This window comes from Eleginops maclovinus, chromosome 5 (assembly GCF_036324505.1).
Source record: "Eleginops maclovinus isolate JMC-PN-2008 ecotype Puerto Natales chromosome 5, JC_Emac_rtc_rv5, whole genome shotgun sequence".
Classification (NCBI taxonomy): Eukaryota; Metazoa; Chordata; class Actinopteri; order Perciformes; family Eleginopidae; genus Eleginops; species Eleginops maclovinus.
Genome location: NC_086353.1, coordinates 15,329,011 through 15,350,765, shown reverse-complemented (window position 1 = coordinate 15,350,765; position 21,755 = coordinate 15,329,011). Strand labels below are relative to the sequence as shown.

At 37.0% G+C, this 21,755-nt stretch overlaps 4 protein-coding genes and 3 long non-coding RNA genes across 9 annotated transcripts; 5 read left to right on the top strand and 2 right to left on the bottom strand.

The window, feature by feature from the left end:
- Nucleotides 1-1,111: 1,111 nt before the first annotated feature.
- On the bottom strand, nt 1,112-1,978 carry LOC134865129 (uncharacterized). The gene is made up of 4 exons (XR_010165899.1): nt 1,861-1,978; nt 1,686-1,758; nt 1,540-1,593; nt 1,112-1,431 (listed from the first exon to the last, which is right to left on the bottom strand). It is a non-coding gene; the product is annotated as an uncharacterized LOC134865129 (long non-coding RNA).
- A 1,436-nt stretch (nt 1,979-3,414) lies between these two features.
- LOC134864983 (uncharacterized gerABC family protein DDB_G0290879-like) lies at nt 3,415-4,301 on the top strand. The gene is made up of 4 exons (XM_063884358.1): nt 3,415-3,522; nt 3,627-3,702; nt 3,815-3,868; nt 3,999-4,301. The coding sequence occupies exons 2-4, from the start codon at nt 3,646-3,648 to the stop codon at nt 4,164-4,166; spliced, it is 279 nt and encodes a 92-aa protein (XP_063740428.1). The 5' UTR covers nt 3,415-3,522; nt 3,627-3,645; the 3' UTR covers nt 4,167-4,301.
- Nucleotides 4,302-5,600: 1,299 nt separating this feature from the next.
- LOC134865286 (uncharacterized) lies at nt 5,601-6,443 on the bottom strand. The gene is made up of 4 exons (XR_010165920.1): nt 6,340-6,443; nt 6,165-6,237; nt 6,019-6,072; nt 5,601-5,910 (listed from the first exon to the last, which is right to left on the bottom strand). It is a non-coding gene; the product is annotated as an uncharacterized LOC134865286 (long non-coding RNA).
- A 3,648-nt stretch (nt 6,444-10,091) lies between these two features.
- LOC134865018 (uncharacterized) lies at nt 10,092-11,523 on the top strand. The gene is made up of 3 exons (XR_010165887.1): nt 10,092-10,284; nt 10,375-10,455; nt 10,562-11,523. It is a non-coding gene; the product is annotated as an uncharacterized LOC134865018 (long non-coding RNA).
- Nucleotides 11,524-12,619: 1,096 nt separating this feature from the next.
- On the top strand, nt 12,620-15,227 carry LOC134865096 (uncharacterized). Its single transcript, XM_063884505.1, has 7 exons — nt 12,620-12,733; nt 12,863-13,312; nt 13,455-13,511; nt 13,982-14,131; nt 14,272-14,307; nt 14,402-14,440; nt 14,578-15,227. Exons 1-7 carry the CDS (start codon nt 12,680-12,682, stop codon nt 14,887-14,889), a joined length of 1,098 nt encoding a protein of 365 aa, XP_063740575.1. The 5' UTR covers nt 12,620-12,679; the 3' UTR covers nt 14,890-15,227.
- Nucleotides 15,228-15,889: 662 nt separating this feature from the next.
- On the top strand, nt 15,890-18,245 carry scpp7 (secretory calcium-binding phosphoprotein 7). 3 transcript variants are annotated; one of them, XM_063884718.1, is made up of 9 exons: nt 15,890-15,929; nt 16,036-16,101; nt 16,437-16,481; nt 16,686-16,733; nt 16,825-16,866; nt 17,027-17,086; nt 17,175-17,327; nt 17,579-17,651; nt 18,026-18,245. In XM_063884718.1, the coding sequence occupies exons 2-8, from the start codon at nt 16,048-16,050 to the stop codon at nt 17,621-17,623; spliced, it is 447 nt and encodes a 148-aa protein (XP_063740788.1). In that variant the 5' UTR covers nt 15,890-15,929; nt 16,036-16,047; the 3' UTR covers nt 17,624-17,651; nt 18,026-18,245. The 3 variants fall into 3 exon arrangements, with proteins under 3 accessions (XP_063740788.1, XP_063740787.1, XP_063740786.1); XM_063884717.1 differs by having other exon boundaries at nt 16,036-16,128; nt 17,579-17,647; XM_063884716.1 differs by having other exon boundaries at nt 16,036-16,128.
- Nucleotides 18,246-19,119: 874 nt separating this feature from the next.
- scpp5 (secretory calcium-binding phosphoprotein 5) lies at nt 19,120-21,336 on the top strand. Its single transcript, XM_063883402.1, has 12 exons — nt 19,120-19,141; nt 19,293-19,401; nt 19,486-19,555; nt 19,644-19,703; nt 19,864-19,932; nt 20,036-20,083; nt 20,173-20,241; nt 20,382-20,411; nt 20,491-20,538; nt 20,637-20,687; nt 20,771-20,860; nt 21,020-21,336. Exons 1-12 carry the CDS (start codon nt 19,120-19,122, stop codon nt 21,035-21,037), a joined length of 684 nt encoding a protein of 227 aa, XP_063739472.1. The 3' UTR covers nt 21,038-21,336.
- Nucleotides 21,337-21,755: the final 419 nt, after the last annotated feature.

Genomic DNA, 21,755 nt, shown 5'->3' with positions numbered 1-21,755 from the left:
TTCTTAGCATATGAAAATAAATCATCATAAAACAGAGCACTTACTTCACTTCCAGTTTAAACAACTTCACAGTTTCCCAAGTCAGTGTTTGTCTCCTTTGAGGATTGTGGTCCGACTGAGCCACAGTGTACCTGCTTTCATCACTTGTGTATTTAGCGCATATGTCCGGTTTCTGAATCTCCATTTAACGTAACAAAATCATTCGTGGGAGGCAAAACTGATTTCTTCCAGATGTCAGTCCAAATTCAGATCTTTAAAACATTTTTTTATGTTGCCTTCAATTTGTAAAAAAATGTTATTCTATGAAATAAAGGTTTTGTTTTGGGTTTTCCAGTCGATCTTTGCTTCATTATACTCCAGCTACCCAAGCCTTGACAGCATTGCTGCAATTTCTGTTGACAAGTCCTGCCGATGCAGCTGTTGCTCATTGTCAAGCAGGCAAATAAGGCAACAAACGGGAAGACAGAAAAACAGAAATCTATTATTTTTTTTATATTCAAATCATTAAAAATAAATGATTGAGTAATGCCATATTTTTCTCTGATCCTTTTTCAATTTTCAAACTCATTCAAGCATTCAGCTATACTTTTCTCATGGTACTTTTCTGACAGCCATGCAAGCATTATGGCACAACAGACACACGTTATTCTTTTGGATTATTTACGTTGTACATAGGCAGGGAGTAGCTGTCCTGTTTTTACAATGCTTTAGTGCACCGTAGAGGAATTAATAACCGGATTAGTGAAAAACAATTTCACTGCTTACTGAACTAACTTATCGTCCACTCAGCTGGCAGTGTTTGGACAAGTTTACCTTTTAAAAGGTATCGAGGATAATCAAGGATAATTATTATAATTATTGTGTTTATTCTGATGCCAATACTTTTGCACATAGATAGATAGATAGATAGATAGATAGATAGATAGATAGATAGATAGATAGATAGATAGATAGATAGATAGATAGATAGATAGATAGATAGATAGATAGATAGATAGATAGATAGATAGATAGATAGATAGATAGATAGATAGATAGATAGATAGATAGATAGATAGATAGATAGATTTAGATCTCATATACATTTTAAGAAACACACACATACTCTATCCATGTTTTCAATTCACAAACTTTATTTAGTAGTTACTCCAGAAAACAAAGTGAAATGACCCATACAGTATGTTTTATTGCACTGGTATGATCAGGACAGTATCATGTACTGTAGAGATGATTCTGAGAACAACATCACACTGAAAAAAACTGAGCAGATCAAACATCTGTAATTAATTACTGGGTTTCATTCACTGATATATAAGTTACATTTCAGTTTCTATTGAGTAGCTGCAGTAGGAGTTGTATGATGGCGGCCAAATTGGGGGTTGTGGTTGCCCCAGCCTGGGTAGTAGTCGTAGCAGTGGTAGTGGTGGTAGCCTGCAAGAAAATCAGAATCATTCAGATTCAAATGTGTAAGGAATTCTTCAGTATTTGACATATAGGTGTGTTGAAAAATGAATTAGACAAGCTAAAGAAAGGACTCACCTCATCTGATCCAGATGAGTCTGACCGAGCAAACCGGTTATGCTCCATGTCACTCTGGAAAATAAATTCACAAGTTGCAAGTTTAAAACCGGACTGTTATCGTATATAAATCATAATCATATTGATTATGGAAATATTACACTCACAGGACGAGCCAGAACCAGGCTCAGGAGGCATCCAAGCACAAGAGCTACCTTCAGCATTGTTGCAGTGATCACACTGTCAAATGGAAAAAATCAAGACTGATGCAGCTTTTCTACAAAATTGGCCAAATCACCACCAACCTCACATATAAAGTACAGAAAGATAAGATATATTCACCTTCAAATCTTTACACCTTCAGCAGTTTATCTCGCAGAGAGTCAAGGAGGTTTTTTGTTGCTCTGAATGTTGAGCTTTTCTTATATACAGTAGCAGGAGCGCATGTCATCCCATTACCACACAGCAAGGTTGGGAAATTGCTATTTCTACCACCACATTTTAAGAAGTTGCTAATGAACAGAGATTGAAAACACTCCTATACTTATGATAAGTTGCAATCATTTAATAGCTCAGATCAGAATGAATATACTGAGATCAATTGGATTTGTATTCATCATCAGCAAACATTTTATATTAACACTGTTATCTAGGTTTAGTAGGTTTACACTACACCCCTCAGTGTTGGCCAATCAGACAGAGATGTAATAAAGTAAATGTCTTGCGTGAACACTCTACTTGTCAGACTACTTGAGCCAGCTGTGTACATCAAATAATACAAACATTTCACCACTGTCTGCAGCATTTCAAACATTTCTGGAGATACCTGAAGATGATGGGAAAGATATATGTGAACGCTAAGACAACCATCTTGTATTCCAGGAGACAGTTTTGTTGGAAAACAACAGGATATGATATTTTGTGACTAAAATTGAATTCAAGTCAAAGGCTTATTAGGGACAGGAAGAACACTGGAGGCAATGTGATACAATGTTTTTTGGCGAGAGATAGCTTAAATCTTTTAATTGTATTTGGAACAGAATTGTATGGCTCTCTTGTTACATTAACCACAGCTGACTCATGGGTTTGGATGGATATGCAGTTTGTACAGTATGTCATGAAATATGTTTGTTAAGAAAACTGTCACAATATAATGACTGCTTTGGGATCTTTGACACATATTTATCTACATTTCTTTTTCACTATTCTAATTATTAGTAAGTATGTTTGAAGATGAGGAAAGGTAAAATACTTTGAATGAACAATAAAGCCTTACAGGTTCTGAATAAAAAAATGTTTTATTAACAGTTGCATTCATTGTTTTCTATTCCCATGATAACACTTTGAATACATTTCTATTTGAGAGTCACAAAATACAGTATCTAATCATGTTCTTCCAACAGCACCGTCTCCGGGACCATGAGTTGGTTGTCCTATAGCGTTAGCTTTCATCGTGCCCATTGATCTTGAGATTTTCTGGGCACAAATCCATCTCCTGCTCATGTTCGACATAGACAGTGATGAAATGTTTGTATCATAATAAGTACACAAATGTTTCAGGGAATATGACTAGAAGGGATTCAATGCAGGAAATCACATTTACAGATTTCATTGCATTTGTTTTCTGATTTGCCAATACTAAAGGGGAAATGGTTAAGAGACTCAATCTACATTAAAATGGTTGTGTAAAATCTTTGTGACAACTAAACGTATTCATTCAATTTTCAATTTCGATTAACTACAACAATTTCTGATATGAGGTATAACATGAATGCAACACACCATCATACGGTCCAAGTGTGGTTTCCATCTCTGATCCACACCTTGAAATGTGGAGGAGGAACATTTCCTAATATTTGCCATTTCCCAACATTGTTTTTCACTTGCTAATGAGATGACATCGGCTCCTGTACCTGTATATAAGCAAAGCTCAACACTCAGAGAAACTCAACAACCTCCTCGACTCTATGCGAGACAATCTGCTGAAGTTGTGAAGACTTAAAGGTAATTATATCTTCTCTTTCAGTATTTTTGTACGAGGTTGATGGAGATTTCTCTGATATTTTGCATAAGCTGCATCCGTTATTTATTTCTTCTTCCTTTAACAGAGTGATCATCACTGTAAACATGCTGAAGGTAGCTCTTGTGCTTGGATGCCTCCTGAGCCTGACTCTGGCTGATCCTGTAAGTGTAACGTGTTAATACTCAATATCAATAACATTGTTTGCTGATAGTAAACGATTATGTTTGTAATACCATAACAAATACAGCATCAAATGTGTGAATTCCTCAACAGATGAACATGGGGCACAGACGAGTTGCTCGCTCAAGCTCCTCTGAATCTAGCGAGGTAAGTGCTTTCTCTGTCCTCTACAGTTCAACATTCAACACTCAACACACTTGATCGTCAAATAATACACAATGCCCTAAATACTCCTCTGCTTTCTATTTGACAATTCATCTTTCTGATTTTCTTGCAGAACAACAACAACAACAACAACAACAACAACAACAACAACCAGGCCATAAACAACCTGTTGACCCAGTTTCTGATTCAGCTGATCAGCCAGCTAGCTACCACTGCAGCTACGACTACAACAGCTGCTCCTACAACTACTGCTGCTCCTGCTACTACAGCTAATAAATAAAACTTATAATGTAACCAGAGATCAATAGTTGTAATAAAAACTGATTGAATAACACAGATTTTTTGACTTTAGTTCTGTGTTCTGTCAGCATGTCATGACGACCTTTTCTTTCAATTAAACACTGGATCGAGATCACTTAATTCTCTGTGTCTTTTATAGAAACATTAATGACACTGTATGTAAAAACATGTGTGTGATAAAACATATCAGATGTGTATTACTATTATATATATATATATATATTTAGATACAGTAGATAGACCTAAAGATTTCTTAGCATATGAAAATAAATCATCATAAAACAGAGCACTTACTTCACTTCCAGTTTAAACAACTTCACAGTTTCCCAAGTCAGTGTTTGTCTCCTTTGAGGATTGTGGTCCGACTGAGCCACAGTGTACCTGCTTTCATCACTTGTGTATTTAGCGCATATGTCCGGTTTCTGAATCTCCATTTAACGTAACAAAATCATTCGTGGGAGGCAAAACTGATTTCTTCCAGATGTCAGTCCAAATTCAGATCTTTAAAACATTTTTTTTATGTTGCCTTCAATTTGTAAAAAAATGTTATTCTATGAAATAAAGGTTTTGTTTTGGGTTTTCCAGTCGATCTTTGCTTCATTATACTCCAGCTACCCAAGCCTTGACAGCATTGCTGCAATTTCTGTTGACAAGTCCTGCTGATGCAGCTGTTGCTCATTGTCAAGCAGGCAAATAAGGCAACAAACGGGAAGACAGAAAAACAGAAATCTATTATTTTTTTTATATTCAAATCATTAAAAATAAATGATTGAGTAATGCCATATTTTTCTCTGATCCTTTTTCAATTTTCAAACTCATTCAAGCATTCAGCTATACTTTTCTCATGGTACTTTTCTGACAGCCATGCAAGCATTATGGCACAACAGACACACGTTATTCTTTTGGATTATTTACGTTGTACATAGGCAGGGAGTAGCTGTCCTGTTTTTACAATGCTTTAGTGCACCGTAGAGGAATTAATAACCGGATTAGTGAAAAACAATTTCACTGCTTACTGAACTAACTTATCGTCCACTCAGCTGGCAGTGTTTGGACAAGTTTACCTTTTAAAAGGTATCGAGGATAATCAAGGATAATTATTATAATTATTGTGTTTATTCTGATGCCAATACTTTTGCACATAGATAGATAGATAGATAGATAGATAGATAGATAGATAGATAGATAGATAGATAGATAGATAGATAGATAGATAGATAGATAGATAGATAGATAGATAGATAGATAGATAGATAGATAGATAGATAGATAGATAGATAGATAGATAGATAGATAGATAGATAGATAGATAGATAGATAGATAGATAGATAGATAGATAGATAGATAGATAGATTTAGATCTCATATACATATCCATTTTAAGAAACACACACATACTATATCCATGTTTTCAATTCACAAACTTTATTTAGTAGTTACTCCAGAAAACAAAGTGAAATGACCCATACAGTATGTTTGATTGCACTGGTATGATCAGGACAGTATCATGTACTGTAGAGATGATTCTGAGAACAACATCACACTGAAAAAAACAGAGCAGATCAAACATCTGTAATTAATTACTGGGTTTCATTCACTGATATATAAGTTACATTTCAGTTTCTATTGAGTAGCTGCAGTAGGAGTTGTATGATGGCGACCAAATTAGGGGTTGTGGTTGCCCCAGCCTGGGTAGTAGTCGTAGCAGTCGTAGTGGTGGTAGCCTGCAAGAAAATCAGAATCATTCAGATTCAAATGTGTAAGGAATTCTTCAGTATTTGACATATAGGTGTGTTGAAAAATGAATTAGACAAGCTAAAGAAAGGACTCACCTCATCTGATCCAGATGAGTCTGACCGAGCAAACCGGTTATGCTCCATGTCACTCTGGAAAATAAATTCACAAGTTGCAAGTTTAAAACCAGACTGTTATCGTATAAAAATCATAATGATATTGATTATGGAAATATTACACTCACAGGACGAGCCAGAACCAGGCTCAGGAGGCATCCAAGCACAAGAGCTACCTTCAGCATTGTTGCAGTGATCACACTGTCAAATGGAAAAAATCAAGACTGATGCAGCTTTTCTACAAAATTGGCCAAATCACCACCAACCTCACATATAAAGTACAGAAAGATAAGATATATTCACCTTCAAATCTTTACACCTTCAGCAGTTTATCTCGCAGAGAGTCAAGGAGGTTTTTTGTTGCTCTGAATGTTGAGCTTTTCTTATATACAGTAGCAGGAGCGCATGTCATCCCATTACCACACAGCAAGGTTGGGAAATTGCTATTTCTACCACCACATTTTAAGAAGTTGCTAATGATCAGAGATTGAAAACACTCCTATACTTATGATAAGTTGCAATCATTTAATAGCTCAGATCAGAATGAATATACTGAGATCAATTGGATTTGTATTCATCATCAGCAAACATTTTATATTAACACTGTTATCTAGGTTTAGTAGGTTTACACTACACCCCTCAGTGTTGGCCAATCAGACAGAGATGTAATAAAGTAAATGTCTTGCGTGAACACTCTACTTGTCAGACTACTTGAGCCAGCTGTGTACATCAAATAATACAAACATTTCACCACTGTCTGCAGCATTTCAAACATTTCTGGAGATACCTGAAGATGATGGGAAAGATATATGTGAACGCTAAGACAACCATCTTGTATTCCAGGAGACAGTTTTGTTGGAAAACAACAGGATATGATATTTTGTGACTAAAATTAAACTCAAGTCAAAGGCTTATTAGGGACAGGAAGAACACTGGAGGCAATGTGAAACAAAAAATAAATAACGTAACAAAATCATTCGTGGGAGGCAAAACTGATTTCTTCCAGATGTCAGTCCAAATTCTTTAAAACATTTTTTTTATGTTGCCTTCAATTTGTAAAAAAATGTTATTCTATGAAATAAAGGTTTTGTTTTGGGTTTTCCAGTCGATCTTTGCTTCATTATACTCCAGCTACCCAAGCCTTGACAGCATTGCTGCAATTTCTGTTGACAAGTCCTGCCGATGCAGCTGTTGCTCATTGTCAAGCAGGCAAATAAGGCAACAAACGGGAAGACAGAAAAACAGAAATCTATTATTTTTTTTATATTCAAATCATTAAAAATAAATGATTGAGTAATGCCATATTTTTCTCTGATCCTTTTTCAATTTTCAAACTCATTCAAGCATTCAGCTATACTTTTCTCATGGTACTTTTCTGACAGCCGTGCAAGCATTATGGCACAACAGACACACGTTATTCTTTTGGATTATTTACGTTGTACATAGGCAGGGAGTAGCTGTCCTGTTTTTACAATGCTTTAGTGCACCGTAGAGGAATTAATAACCGGATTAGTGAAAAACAATTTCACTGCTTACTGAACTAACTTATAGCCCACTCAGCTGGCAGTGTTTGGACAAGTTTACCTTTTAAAAGGTATCGAGGATAATTACCTTTGCACAATGTAAAAACTGCTGATTTTACAATCTATTAATTTTAATAATTGTAATAATAATAATAATAATAATAATAATAATAATAATAATAATAATAATAATAATAATAATAATAATAATAATAATAATAATAACCAGCTGGAGTAAAAAAAGTTATCGAAAAAATAACCTGACCCCACACCCAAATATAACTCCAAGTGCTGCTGACCTCAGTTGATCCCACAATTATAGCATACATTTTTAATCAACGAAAGGATTAACAAATGTGCAAATCATACCAAATAAAATATTGGTTTTCAAAGCTTAACTGTACAATGTGTCTTTTTTTATGTAGTTTGTAGACTATACATGTACTAGCCAGTAAATATTAGCCAGTTTGCTTGTTCTTCAAATATAAATCAGCAAGTTATTAGAATCTATGAAGAACAACATTATTATAACAACGTCATTTTGCTGAAGATCCCTGAAATTCCTCAAGCACTTGACTAGCAAGTCAAGCAACTGTACCGAAACAACGATGTGATCACATTTTCAATCAATGACATGCCTCTCCAATAAAAATTAAAGCATTAAAAATAATTTAAAATACGCATAATTTCCGAATGCTTTATTTTTTTTTAGATAGTCTAATAGTCCCTTTTTTTATGTAACGTTTTGGAAAGCTGTGTGTATGTTGGTCTTATCCCAATATAGCAGCATGTATAAAAACTTTATCTCAACCAGACAGCTGTTGGTTCCTTTGTTAAAAATAGACAATGACCTGGGGCCCTATAAAAGTGAAAATTATAGATTATCAAATTGTAACAAGAAAGAGAGAGAAAGGAAGACAACATGCACATGATTTGATTGGGAAGTTGTCTCTAGAAAACACAAAAACACCTTTTAAAAAAAGCAATTTAAATGCTTCCAACAAAGATTAGAATCTCCTGACGCAGATGTAACACCCATTGTTGTTTAATTACACCAAAGGGAAAATTTAGATGTTTGAATTCTTTGGGATTTTCTACTTAAATTAGTTTTCAAAGTTTGCCTTTGCATGACGACTATACAGGTAATAAAATCTACAGATTTATCACCATATGCCAGACATTGTGTCTCCTGAAAAACTAAATATGTAGCGTGTCATGAAACTTCACATCATTAAACCTGGTGCCAAGACAACTTTTTTATCCGCTGCTTGTCACTGATGTGTTGATCAGAATTCTTGTGATGTGTTTTATGAAGTCTCTCTTAGTGCAGTAGATTCCGGACCCATCTTTTTTTATTGTAATCTTTCTTTTCAAATGAAAAAAAACCAAAACAAAAAGAAGAACAATTATGATGTCATCCCTCTCTTCATCAAGTTTAGATCTTCTTTAATATCCTCTTATTCCATATTTACATTGTCATAGAATAATAACCTTTGCACAGGGGTTTGGCAAAATGTTTTAAACTTTGATCAAAATATAGTTTTTGTGAATTTGATTAAAGATTGAGGACAAACAATGTATCTAAATGTAGCTACAATAACCATTCATCATCATATTGAGACCAAACTGACAGCTGGCAGCATATCAGCCTTCAGATTCGATAAAAGTTTTGTTTCAAAGCATTGTTTGAGTCTGTAAAATGTACCAACGTTCAGTTTGTAGCCTGGACATCCCTAAGACAAGACATGTCCCTGGTTGCCAAATCAGAACAGACCAAGAGAATATAAACCATATGTTCATTATTTTTGCAAACAAAACAAGATTGATCCTGATTATGGAACCAATGGTCAGTGAAGCATGAGACTAAATATCAGTGTTGGCTGTTACACTTTTGCCCAAATAAAGCTTTTTTTAAATCTGTTTATAGTTAGAGACACAATCTCTGTTGTACACTTGCAACAGGTCGTAAAATGTAATGACCGCTCTTGAGGAAATAAAAGAGGTCCACCATGAGTAAACAAGATGATTACAGTATTTGGTAATAGGATTGAGCAAGTATTGTTTTGCAGGTCGAAATAGAGCTCAAGGCAACAGGTATTACTGTTTCGAAAGAGCAGAATGCCCAAACGAAACATCAATCTTCTCTGACTTTGACAGCAAATATTTGATACTCTTTTCTAAATTGTTTAAAGTGTTCATATGCATTTAAATAGTAATTTGAATGGTGTCCTTTTCCTCTTGTGTATGTGTATGTGTGTGTGTTTGTGTGTTTGAGTTCCCCTGTACAAATTGGGCTTTGTGGTTAATTGAGCGCAACATGTATCAGAAAATACTCTAAGTCTGTGAGGATTATAAACAGGATGTGAACCTTTAATGGTACACAAACAAAGTCTAGTCTGATAATGAAATTGTGTTCACACCTATTTTGGTTTTGTTTCCGGAGGCTGCCATGAGAGCGACCACATCTGACATGAAGTAACACACCTTAAAAGTGTGAGAGCGTTGTGGACACACCGAGACTGTTTAAAAGCTAATGGAGTTTCCTCAGGGACAAGCGTAGAGGCAGCAAACACAAGATTCATATTTTATTCATTATTCATTTGCTCACACTCGCACTCTGGCACAAAGGCAGCTCTAACTATCAAGGGATTAAAATCACAGCATGAAGTGCAACATGATGTTTTTTCTTCTGATGGTTTTTTTGTTCATCAATTTCCCTGTAGCTGTAAGTACGAAACAATTCTTCTCTACTGATGAGTTCATTTCTTTGGCTAACAGAAAAACAAAGCAGTTAATAATTGAATGTCCTTTGCAGGAGTGTCATCATCATAGCAGTGATTCAGACGACAGAAGCTCAAATTCTCATCACTACAGCAGTGATTCTGACAGTGATGAGGTAAGAATCCATTTAATCACAGCTTTCTTTTACTATAGTGAAACTTTACCAACATTTCTTTTTATTTAAAACAATATTTTACTGTGTTTGTTTGATCCTGTTGCAGAATTACAATCGTCCCTGGCCTTCCTTTCCATTCTGGCCATTTCCTGGTCTGTGGCCGCTTCCACCAGCTCCTCCACCACCCCCACCCCCAACTCCAGCACCCAACCCAACCACAACCACATCCCCCCAGACCCCCAGGACCACAGCTGTTGTTACCACCGAGACCCCGCGAGGAGACAGTTGAACGGTTGAACTTTACTGATCTGAGCAGGAATAACGGATTGTGTTTATGAACATCTTTATTTGTTGGGAAGTTTCAGTATTGGTTCAGCAACCTGTTTATGTGTATTTTTCTTTTGACTCCTTTATTCTTTGTCAATGTTCATATCATTTCAATTAGCATCTTTCTTATTTCCCACTCCATAGGAAAACTTTATCGATTTATTGTGGTTTGAGACGTGTGACAAGAGAAACAGGCACTATGTTGGTGTTTTATTATTTGTTTTGTTGGTTGTTGGTCCTCGAAAGGCCATGGAGATACGTTAGGGAGGATGCTTATGTCACATTGGTGTGAAACATTCTCACCATCCCTGGATCAGCACAGCTTAAGAAAGGGATGAGTGTTGAGCCTTTAATACCTGACTTCATCAGGGAAGTCTGTCACAATGTAACCTACTTTTATCATGACTCGACTCATTCATCGCACTAGACTGCATTTAATCACAGGGACTTTACTCTGCTACTGCGTTATCATTCTCACAAATGTACATCTGTTTCTTATCGACATAAAATAACATTCATTTATTTCTTTTCATGGTTTGCGCAAAAAACGGTGGGTTTTGCAGAGCTACTCATTATGAATGTTGCCGTGTTTTTACTAGTTTTTGTTGTTACTAGTCAATTTAATTTGCTTTATCAAATTATATAAACCAGCCAAACAACAAGGCTAGGTTGGTGTTTATCAATATGATACAAAATATGCACTGAATAGTGTTTTTGCACACTTTATTATTTGTATTTGGTGGGGGTTTTGAAAAATACAATTTCATTTTAAATACTGAGTTGGCTTTTTTCCTTTTTTCCTTATCCTCCTGTTTTTAGTCCATAATGTACAATCAGATGATGGTTGTCTGATTACTGCCAATTGGCAAATACATAATATTGAATGGGTTTTATACTAAAAGCTCTGAACAACAGTGAGTGTGCATCTGCTTATTACTGTTGACCATGTAAAATACTGGTTACTTGTCCAGGGTGTCACCTTGCTTCACTGTGCATGCTAGGGTGGAAACACAGTATAAACTTTAGTTATACTATGTACATTACAAGGTACCTTGTCCACCATGAAATCCCTAGCTGTTACATTATGCTTAGCTATTCCTGGATGAAATTTAGATACTAGAATTGCAAAAAAAACCCTCCAGCTTTACTCTGCCCCCTTGTGCAATTTGTTAGACTTGCAATGCCTGACACTGCCTAGTCAAAAACGCATACAGTACATTTTCATACACACCCCTTAATGACAACTGCATAGCTTTGCCCAATCTTCAGTTGGTCTGACAACATTTTGTCCCATTCACACGCAGGTGTAAATGAAACGTTTAGAATTCCTGCACAGTAAGTAGAGAAGACTTTCGGTGGTGGAGCTTCACCTTTATAGCTTCTGGCTTCCCTTTTGATTGCTTGTCTCAACTTGTGGTCTGGAAACAAATAATGTTTTATATTATGAATTAGATTTTTGAGTTCGACATCTAAAAAGTTATGCTTTTTCTACAAAGTCGTTATTTCCTTTTTTCTCCTTCATCTCAATTTTTTTCAGTTTGACCATAATTACATCACTGAGACACTGACACATCACTTGCACCCACAGATGCTCTGAGTAAAGGAAAACCGCAAGCCCTGGGTTCTTAATTGTTTGTTTATTCATTTTTGTAGACATTACAGCATCGTAATTGAAGTAAAACTGGCATTCAATGGATTTTCTTTGGCATCACCCCATTGCTTCATCCACACCAGAAGATTAAGTTGAATTTGTCTGTTTTCTCTGTCTTGTGATTGGTTGTTTCTCTCTGTGAGCAGAGCATAAGTTAATGCCCCCTCTCATGGAATTTACTCCATGGTCTAAGTGGACATCCCTCACAACTTTCCTTGATCTTGTGGGAACTATTTATATTTGGAAATGATTATCTTAATCCTTTTATCATGTTTTACCAACATGGTGTCTGCAGTACCAGTAAGTAGGTTCATTTATTGGCTCCTACATTTATTTATTGTTTCTGATTTTGAACATTTGACTCTCATTATGTGAGATTTACTGTGAAAGTTGTAATTCTGAGGATTTTTTATTTTACTTTATTTTCAGGTTCGTCCGAGTGTCCTTCCTCCTCAGCTTTTACAAGGAAACCCAACTCAAGCTCAAGGAGTTGCTGAACCCTCCAACCAGCTACTTGACGCTCAGACACCTGCACCACTGCAACAACAGGAGGGGGTTACCCAGCAGCAGGGGGTCATCCAGCAGTCAGGGGTCACCCAACAGGCAGGGGTCACCCAACAGGCAGGGGTCACCCAGCAGCACGGGGTAACTCAGCAGGTGGGATTCACCCAGCAGCAGGGGGTCATCCAGCAGTCAGGGGTCCTCCAGCAGCAGGGGGTCACCTGGCAGCCAGGTCCCCAGGTTGTCCCCCAGTTCCTGCTTCCAACACAACACTACACCTGGCCTCCACTAGGGAGCAGTCCAATGATAATCCCTCTGCAGCCGAACCTCTACGGATCTCAGCCTGCTAACCAGCCGACACACCCACAGCAACCAATGGTAGGACATAATGAGAAAAAATATTTGGATGAAAATGTACAGCAAACAAAATAATGTATTTGATGTATGTAACAGCAACAAAAAAAAAAACATTCGTACTGTCCAGTGAATCAGAATGCAACTAAGTGAGTGTTTTTTACAGGTTTTCCCTCCTTATAGTTACTTTCCTCTTCTCTCATCTGCCTATAGGAACCAACTGGTGAGATATTATACATTTGTTATCTGATCTTATGAAACAATCTGTGTATGCATTGCAAAAAGAACAGCACGTACTGCTCTGTACTGAACTACAAAGAACTGTAGACTGCAGATGCAATAATATTTTCCAACCACAACCCAGCTTGAAAGATATCACCTGGGGGGTCTTTAACATTTTCGACAGCACATGTTTTCAGCTGTCAACAAATCCTGTATGGGAAACCTGGAACTGTAATAACAGACAGTGGTGTGGAAATATAGACATCTGTACTTTTCAGCAATCTGTCACTTTATATAAGACTCCATGATGGAAAGTTGGATGTTTAGATTGTTTGTGCTCAAGTGATATTGTCATTATAATACTTTGTATCTCATTGTCTAGTGTTTGGATTTGGAGACAATGAAGTGTTGTCCTGTCTCTGTACAGAAACAGTTGACAAGTATTGACATATACATGTCATTTTTCCCAAGTTCTCCCCATATGGATTCCCAATGATTGTTGAATCACCCCTTCCACAAAATCCAGCAAATCAGCCTCCGAACAGTCCTGTCATACCTGCAGAAAGACTTTCTGGAGCTACTCCTTCCGATGCAGCTCAATCAGTGCTGCAGCAACAACAGGTGTTTCTACCTTTTATACATTTGAGTCTAACAGTATTGATTATATCATTAAAAAGGGAACATATTCTACATTACTATAACAACACTTAAGGGACAATCAATGCTGCAATATGCTCAGACTTTCTGATTTTCTTCTACAGAATCCCCAAATTGTATACATGCTCCAGCAACCCAAGGTAAATGTACAACGCAAAATGTAAAGATAAAATCATAATCACTATTTCTTATTTATAAATATGTTTATTTGACATTTCTGTCATTCTTTACTAGAGTTCTACCCTTGGCAGTTTGAGCTCAGAGGAACTCCAGGTAACACATCCAAGATGTTTATTTGTCTGTGAGCTTGTTCAAACAATCTGCTCAGTGAACCCAGTGATCCCATTGATGATCAACTTGTTCCATCTCCCTGGCCCCTTACAGTATATCTCTTTTCTTCCGTATTTCAGATGGCAGCTAAAATGGGCCAGCTGGCCATGTACCTGACCAATGTGCTCACAAACTCACCTGCTGGAGCCATTCAGCCTGTTAGCCAGGCCGCTGGGATCGCAACCCCACAGAAGCAAGGCATCGTGCCAACAGTTGGGACCTCAGCTGGGACCTCAGCTGGAGTCCCACAGACACAGGGGCTGGCCAGGTCTGGGCCTCAGCCAAACACTAACGTGATACCTGTGGGTTTGGAGAGAACAGCGCAGGAAACAGCCACTGTCCAAACACCCGTTCAAGCCAAACTCCAACCCACTCAGGGAAACCTTGTCTGACACCGCAGCCACCATTATTATAACAATAAAATTTAAATCTAAACTGTTTCAACCTGGCTCTACGTGTTTGGATGATTTAATCAAACAACATTCATTTTAACACTTTACTTTTTCTCAATTGCAAGCACTGCACACACGATATATGGTAATGGTTGATGTGTCATACATTCTCTGTATTTTCATATATAGCAACACCACATGCACATGCAATTTGGCTTTCTTTGCTCCAACTGATTTTCTCAGCTACACCCCAATCTTGTTTGTACGATAAAAAATGCCTTCCAGCAAGGCACCTGTAAAGAAAAAACACACTGTCCTTGTTGGTCTTTTCCTTTTTAATTGTATTTAATAAAGTATGAGTCGTTTTCAAATTCTGTAGTGTCGTAACTTCTCCTTCTTTAAGTATACAGCACAGGGTTTTTTCTTTTGCCCAGTAACACCATGATGTAAGGTTGTCTAATGTGACAGCTTCTACTCACAGGCAAATAACTGAAACCACAAATGTTTATCAGTCTGCATTTAACAAAAGGTGAGCGAGTTTGAGTCAACATTGGGAAGTCTTAATAGGCCACCAACATGTTGTATAATAACAAAATGGTCCAACTGTAATATAAAATGCATCTTCAAATCGCAATCAGCTATGAAGTGTACATAAGATGCGCTGTTTCAGAATAACCACTTACTATATGAAGTACATAGGTACTACAGCCACAGCATATTGTTCAAAAGCTTCACTTTACCATCTATATAGCCTTAACTCCCTTTGGGCTGTGTAAAGGATGTTGGAAGGGTTCACCTGATAACATCAATGAGGGATCAAATGTGATGGATGTGCGTTTCATGCCAAAAATGTGTCATGATATTTCTCACACAGATATAACTGCCAATTTTGTCAGCTGAATATAAAATTCCTTGGCTTATTGCCAAAACCTGTCATGGGTTTGTGCGTCCACAGCTAATAAATAGGAGTAAATCTCCCTGCAGAGATCACACCCCTCCTCAACAAACCTTCAGTACCCGTGTATTGCTAGAAAGGAAAGGTAATGTATACAACAGACAGCATGTACAATTAATTTGACAATTTGTTGAAATGCTCTTTCAAATGAATATTGTCAAATCTTATAACTCAAAACATCTCTTTGGCAGCTGGATTACAAAATGAAATTGTTCTTGCTTGCTGCCTGCATCCTTGGGATGGCAGTCTGCGCCCCTGTAAGGAAAACGCCTTCTGTTCCTAAAGTATATTTCTCCCTCTTATTTATCTCTTTTGTATATATTTTAGTTCTGTCTAGTCTAAGTAGCTGTTTTGGAGCTCTATATTCAACACATTATTAAGCAGATAATAAACATAATCAGCTGATTTTTAAATTGTTTTATTAGAGAATTTAAAACTTTCACTTTTTCTGTGCAACTTCTTATGCCATAGACAATGTCACACTATTGCAAGTGAAAATACAACATTAAGCAATTCATATTCGTCTGAATTATTGAGTTTACACTGACCTGCATTCCCTTGATACTGCACTGTTATCTTCTCTTCTTTACAGCAGCAGATGTACATGGAGTTTGACATCGTTCACGCTCCGGCTCAGGTACACTGAGACACCGCTGTGACACAAACCACAGAAAAAGTCACATTTTCAAACTGAATAACACAGGTCTGCTATTATATGTTCACCACTGATGGTAGTGCCTCTATAGCAGAGCCTGTTGGTGTCTCTTTAACTTGTAGTTTGCTGCTATTTTTCACATCGAAAGTCATTTCAAGGTCAGAAATTATATTATTTCCTTCTCAGGCAGATCATCTTATTCCTGCTGGAGCTCCATTTGGGACACTGGAAGTTGTACGTGCTGATATTGTTTAGAACATTTTTAATCATCATTATCAAATTAACACTTATTCTATGATGATAATTTGGGCCGTTTTACTTCCAGCTGCTCCCGGTTGATGCCAAAGGAAAGCCTCTTGCAGGACTTGTGAGTGACACAGCATATCCTGATTTTTCTCTATGTATAATAGATGCTTAAACCAAAAACAATTAAGATGCAATTTAAGCCTAAACTATTTTCTGAATGAAAAAAAATTGGTCATAGTCCAACAACATTATTGTGTACCTGTATGTGTTGTCATTGAAAGGGCCGTGGCTTCATAAAGCAAGAGATCTCCTGGCCGAACGCTAAAGGCACTAAAGATGTGGTAAGTGCCTGCAGATTTGCATTCCATCCATGAAGTATTGTAACATTTTATTGAACTGATGATATCTTCTCTTTCTGATCTCTTCCAGTACTACCCCTTCGGTTTTGACCCACCAAAACCTGCTCCTGTTGCTCCTGCTGCGCCCGTTGTACCTGCGGCCCCTGTGGCTGCTGCTGCCCCTGTTGCTCCTGCAGCTCCTGTAGCTGCCCCTGTTCAACCCATCGTTGCTGCTCGTGTCCCAGTAAGTAATATTTTAATTATAATAATTATAATTATTTGGGGATTTTTGGTCTGATAGATTGTAATGTTCAATAAGTGCTTGCAGGAAACTGAATTGAATGGCAGTGGTAATGAGGGCAACAGGTTCATTTTAGTAAATGAGAATTGTGTGACAGACTTACAACTATTTTGGCTGAGGTGTGAAGAAATATCAAATCATCAGCAAAATGCCCTCACTCCTGACTTGCTCTTCACAAGCCTCTATCATTTCAGGCTGCCAAAGCCAGCAGCGATGATGATGACGACGACGATGACTAAACCAGCACAGTCAGCAGGAGGGGAGTAGGTAGGAGCAGGATGTGTACACATACACAAAATAAAAATGTACGGAAGGCAATTCTCGTTACTTATCTGTATATATATACATCTATTTCGTTTTTTTATTTAGAATATTAGAATTTTAAATTTTAATTTTAAATTTGTGTTTCATATCCCTGTGTGAATCTGTACTGTTTATCCTCTTTGTTGCTGCTTAAGCATGCACATTTCCCCACGGGGATTAATAAAGGTACATCTTATCTTATCATAATCCAGACTTCTAGGTTTTAAAGTTTGAAACAAAATAGTACAGATATATATTTTTCTTTCTGAGTATCTTAAGTGAACATTTATTTCATACACAAGAACAGTTACACTGTTGTTGTGTCCTTTCCACTTTAGGTGACCAATGAAACAATACCACCACAGTGAAGAGGACCAGACACTGTTGTTTTCAAAATATGAAACGTGAAATGTTTTTGAGAAGAGAATAGTGTTCTTCATTTTTAGATAAAAATAAGGTCTCCCTGCAGATGGTGCAATGTTTTTCATGAATTCAAAGCAGAAAAAGGACTATGAAATGTGATATGACATTTTGCTAAATAAATACAACTGTTTTTTATGTTCCTGCATGTTTATTTTACCTCTATCAAATAAAATACAACTCATCCAATCCTTGAGTTCTTTGCTTTATACTACTTTTTACATAACATTTCACCAATAAAAACATGCTTATTTGCACAATCCTCAAAAAATGAATATAACAGCAAGAGATCAGTACATTTTGAATCACATTTAGTTGTAATACGATTATTAATATGTTCATTTAGGTAGTGTTACTCTAATATACTTTTTGACTTATTGTCCACAACTTGTAATGACAACTAAAAACAAGGGCACTGACGAATGAAAACAGCTAATACATAGGGAACCTGTTTATCATATTGTTGTCCAGCAGTGGCTCAGTCAGTAGGGGCTTGGACTGGGAATCGTAGGGTCGCCAGTTCAAGTCCTCAAACAGACTTGAAATATGGAAAGTGGAATGCTACTTGGAGAGGTAACCCACCTCCTGGCCCTGCTGTGGTGCCCTTGAGCAAGGCACCGGACATCTTCAATCCTCCCTTCCCTGGGCGCTGCACGGTAGCTGCCCACTGCTCCTAGTACTAGGATGGGTTAAGCAGAGGACCAATTTCACGGTGTGTGCTCTGCTGTGTGCATCAATGTGACAATAAAGAGGGTTTCATCCTCTGATTCTTTATTATAAATATTCACAGAAGAAAATTTATTTCAGCAAACATTCATTGTTTAACCTGCAGTTGCTTGAATAGTCTTGTCTGTAGGACTGTTTTGCCCTGTTCTTGTTTTGAAACACAATTAACATACATAATATTACCTTTAATGTTAGATTCAGATAAGCTACATACATACTGTTGCAGTATCAGATATGCCACAAGGCTGCAGCTATACAGATCCAGTAAAACTGTGGTGATGGCAGAATGATGAGCAGGCAGAATGAAGGTGTGCACTTCTCTAGACAGTGTAATCAAGCAGAGTCAGCTATTACACAGAAAGTGGATTTGACCACCGGTCATTTAGTAAAGCTGAGGACTAGACACCTGCACTGCACCTACTCATTGGCTCACATTACTAGACTCTGATTGGCTCTCAGGTGAGCTGGAGCCCTATAAAAGACCAAGTAACTCTGCAGAAGATACGATCAACTGGCATCCTCTCCTACATCGACAGTCATCATCTCCTACAATCTTTTATCGCAGAAGGTGAGTTGCTGCATACTTTTTTAATGACCACCGACCATTCAGTGCAAAATCGATTTGTAATAATGTGATGATTTGTATCTGTAGGACTTCAACACTCTGCAAAATGAAATTGTTCATCCTGTTCCTCTTTCTGGCCAGCGCCTCAGCTGCCCCTGTAAGTGTTAATAAATAAAGGTTGTTAAAAGGCAGGTTTTATCATGTTTTTTTAATCTAACTATTTCTGTTTTTATCTTCCTTTTCAGTCCATCTTTCATTACCTGCCTCATTATGCGGGGTCCAGGCAACAGGTACCACCCTCACAGGTAAATATTGTTGGGTGTTTATTTTCTCTTTCAAAAGTTGTTTGTTTCCAAAAATGTGAATATATTACTGAATAACGGCTCAGATATGAGACACAGCTGAAATACTGCTACAACGAGTTCACTGTAAACTGAGACTTTTCTACCGAAATTTCACATTTAGGTGAGAAATCCCTTCGTAGCTCCTTCTCTGCCACAACCTGTGGCACCTGGCGCCTACAGCGTGGAATTGGTGAGTATTTATCTTATATGCAGGCTCTCTATTGAGAGATTTATTTTTGACAATCTGTACTCATAAACAAATTCTTATGTTGCACTTGTGTTTTTTTCCTAAGATTTATCCTCATAGTTTTGCTGGTGGTGCTGGCTCAAACCCGGCTATGGTGAGCACACTTTACAGAAGCATCCTCTCATACAATTGGGTTAAACATTTACCTCAATGCTCTACAATTTTCTTTTTCTCTTTTTGCAGCCCTTTACATCCCATGGTTTCATGAAAATATCCATTCCTCAGCCACCAGGCAGACAGAGTGTGGAAGTAGTACGTTTTGTTTTATTTCCCCCTTTAAAAATGAAAGTTACTTTTGACACTTAAAACACTTAAGTTATACTTGTGAAAACACGATAAATACAGTAAAGTACTTGTTGGCGCAATACTTATTGATATTTATACATTTGCAGTACTACCCATACGACTTCTCCCAGCAAAGGGTAAACATTTTAACTTTACGATATGATTTAGAATGTAAAATGAAACTAAACTAAACAAAGGTATTTGCTTTTATTTCAGATAATGACAAACATTCCTCCCATGACAAACATCCCTCAGATGCCAAATGTGAGGACTGATATTCATTTATAACTTTAAAGTTTATTTTTATATTCTCTATATTTATGATATATGACCCACCACTTTGTGTTGTTTTTCTCTCCCAGGGGCTGCCATTTGACTTTCCTCCTCAAAATATTCCCCAACAAATCCCAAATGTGAGGGTTAAAAAAAAATACAGCATAGATTTGGTACAACTGAGCATGTCTTTACTCCTGAGGTTTTACATTTCTTTTCTCAGCTTCCTACTTTCGATGCTGGATTCAATGCTCTTCCATCCCAGGATCCCCTTCAGACTCTCCAGCAGGACCAGCCCACGCAGACAAACAAGGTACTTAGCAATCTATATATTACTCTAAATGCAATAATGTTTTAAAACAGTGGTACTGCAGATAAACAGAAACAAGTATGAATACAAAAAGAACATTTAATATGTGGCGAAAATGTATGAAATTTACATTTGGTTTAAATTGTTTATCTTTCTTTGCAGATGCCAACTAATGTCTGAAGTCGATGAGAAGATCGGAAGGATTGCAAAACCATTTCTTCTTTTTTACCATTCAGATTTATGCAATTGCCAAAATGACTTTAAAAGACCCGATCTGGTTCTGCAACAGGATCATAATCAAATAGCCACGTTTTAGGATAGTCAATTATAGTCTTCATTTATTTAAACTTTTATAGTGTTGATGAAGTACTTTGTAATGCTGTATTTCCGCAGTATGTGACCAACGTACTGCAAATGTTTATTAACTCATTTGATATTTCTCAAGTGTCATTTTCCTTAAGAATAAATTCTACGTTTTCAAGCAATTTTATTTTCTGTTTGTATTCATTCGAAGAAATGTTGACTGGTGTCATCATTTTATGTGTTCATGTGGTCAACCTGCTGATATCTGATGAATAGTCATAGAAATGTCTGTAGAACAGAAAACGTTGACAAGTGCTTTGTCCTAACAGTCCAAAACCCAAATCAGTGATCAATGATTTACAACACATAAAAGTAGCAACAACCTACCTTAAACTATCAATAGTTTCCTTTTGCAGATGTGTTTTTTATTGATCAGCCAATTGCTCAATGAACAGCTGTGACTGGTTTTCATGGCTGTGGTCCACCGTAAACATTCCATCGACTTTCCGTCCATCCAGAAAGCCATTGGTTTCAATGTATTTCATCATTTGATGCAAGATTTAACTCGCTGGAGATAATTCATGCAGTAAATCCT

What these genes read in the sequence shown, in the direction of transcription:
- scpp5 (XM_063883402.1), top strand. Translation starts at nt 19,120, where the DNA reads ATGATGAGCAGGCAGAATGAAG. An exon ending in AACAGGTACCACCCTCACAG is followed by an intron (nt 19,704 to 19,863) that starts GTAAATATTGTT and finishes TTTCACATTTAG; the next exon opens with GTGAGAAATCCCTTCGTAGC. An exon ending in TTCCCCAACAAATCCCAAAT is followed by an intron (nt 20,688 to 20,770) that starts GTGAGGGTTAAA and finishes TTCTTTTCTCAG; the next exon opens with CTTCCTACTTTCGATGCTGG.
- scpp7 (XM_063884717.1), top strand. Translation starts at nt 16,048, where the DNA reads ATGAAATTGTTCTTGCTTGCTGCCTGCATCCTTGGGATGGCAGTCTGC. An exon ending in AAACGCCTTCTGTTCCTAAA is followed by an intron (nt 16,129 to 16,436) that starts GTATATTTCTCC and finishes TCTTCTTTACAG; the next exon opens with CAGCAGATGTACATGGAGTT. An exon ending in GAAAGCCTCTTGCAGGACTT is followed by an intron (nt 16,867 to 17,026) that starts GTGAGTGACACA and finishes TGTCATTGAAAG; the next exon opens with GGCCGTGGCTTCATAAAGCA.
- LOC134864983 (XM_063884358.1), top strand. Translation starts at nt 3,646, where the DNA reads ATGCTGAAGGTAGCTCTTGTGCTTGGATGCCTCCTGAGCCTGACTCTG. An exon ending in GCCTGACTCTGGCTGATCCT is followed by an intron (nt 3,703 to 3,814) that starts GTAAGTGTAACG and finishes ATTCCTCAACAG; the next exon opens with ATGAACATGGGGCACAGACG. An exon ending in GCTCCTCTGAATCTAGCGAG is followed by an intron (nt 3,869 to 3,998) that starts GTAAGTGCTTTC and finishes ATTTTCTTGCAG; the next exon opens with AACAACAACAACAACAACAA.
- LOC134865096 (XM_063884505.1), top strand. Translation starts at nt 12,680, where the DNA reads ATGATTATCTTAATCCTTTTATCATGTTTTACCAACATGGTGTCTGCA. An exon ending in ACATGCTCCAGCAACCCAAG is followed by an intron (nt 14,308 to 14,401) that starts GTAAATGTACAA and finishes ATTCTTTACTAG; the next exon opens with AGTTCTACCCTTGGCAGTTT. An exon ending in TGAGCTCAGAGGAACTCCAG is followed by an intron (nt 14,441 to 14,577) that starts GTAACACATCCA and finishes TCCGTATTTCAG; the next exon opens with ATGGCAGCTAAAATGGGCCA.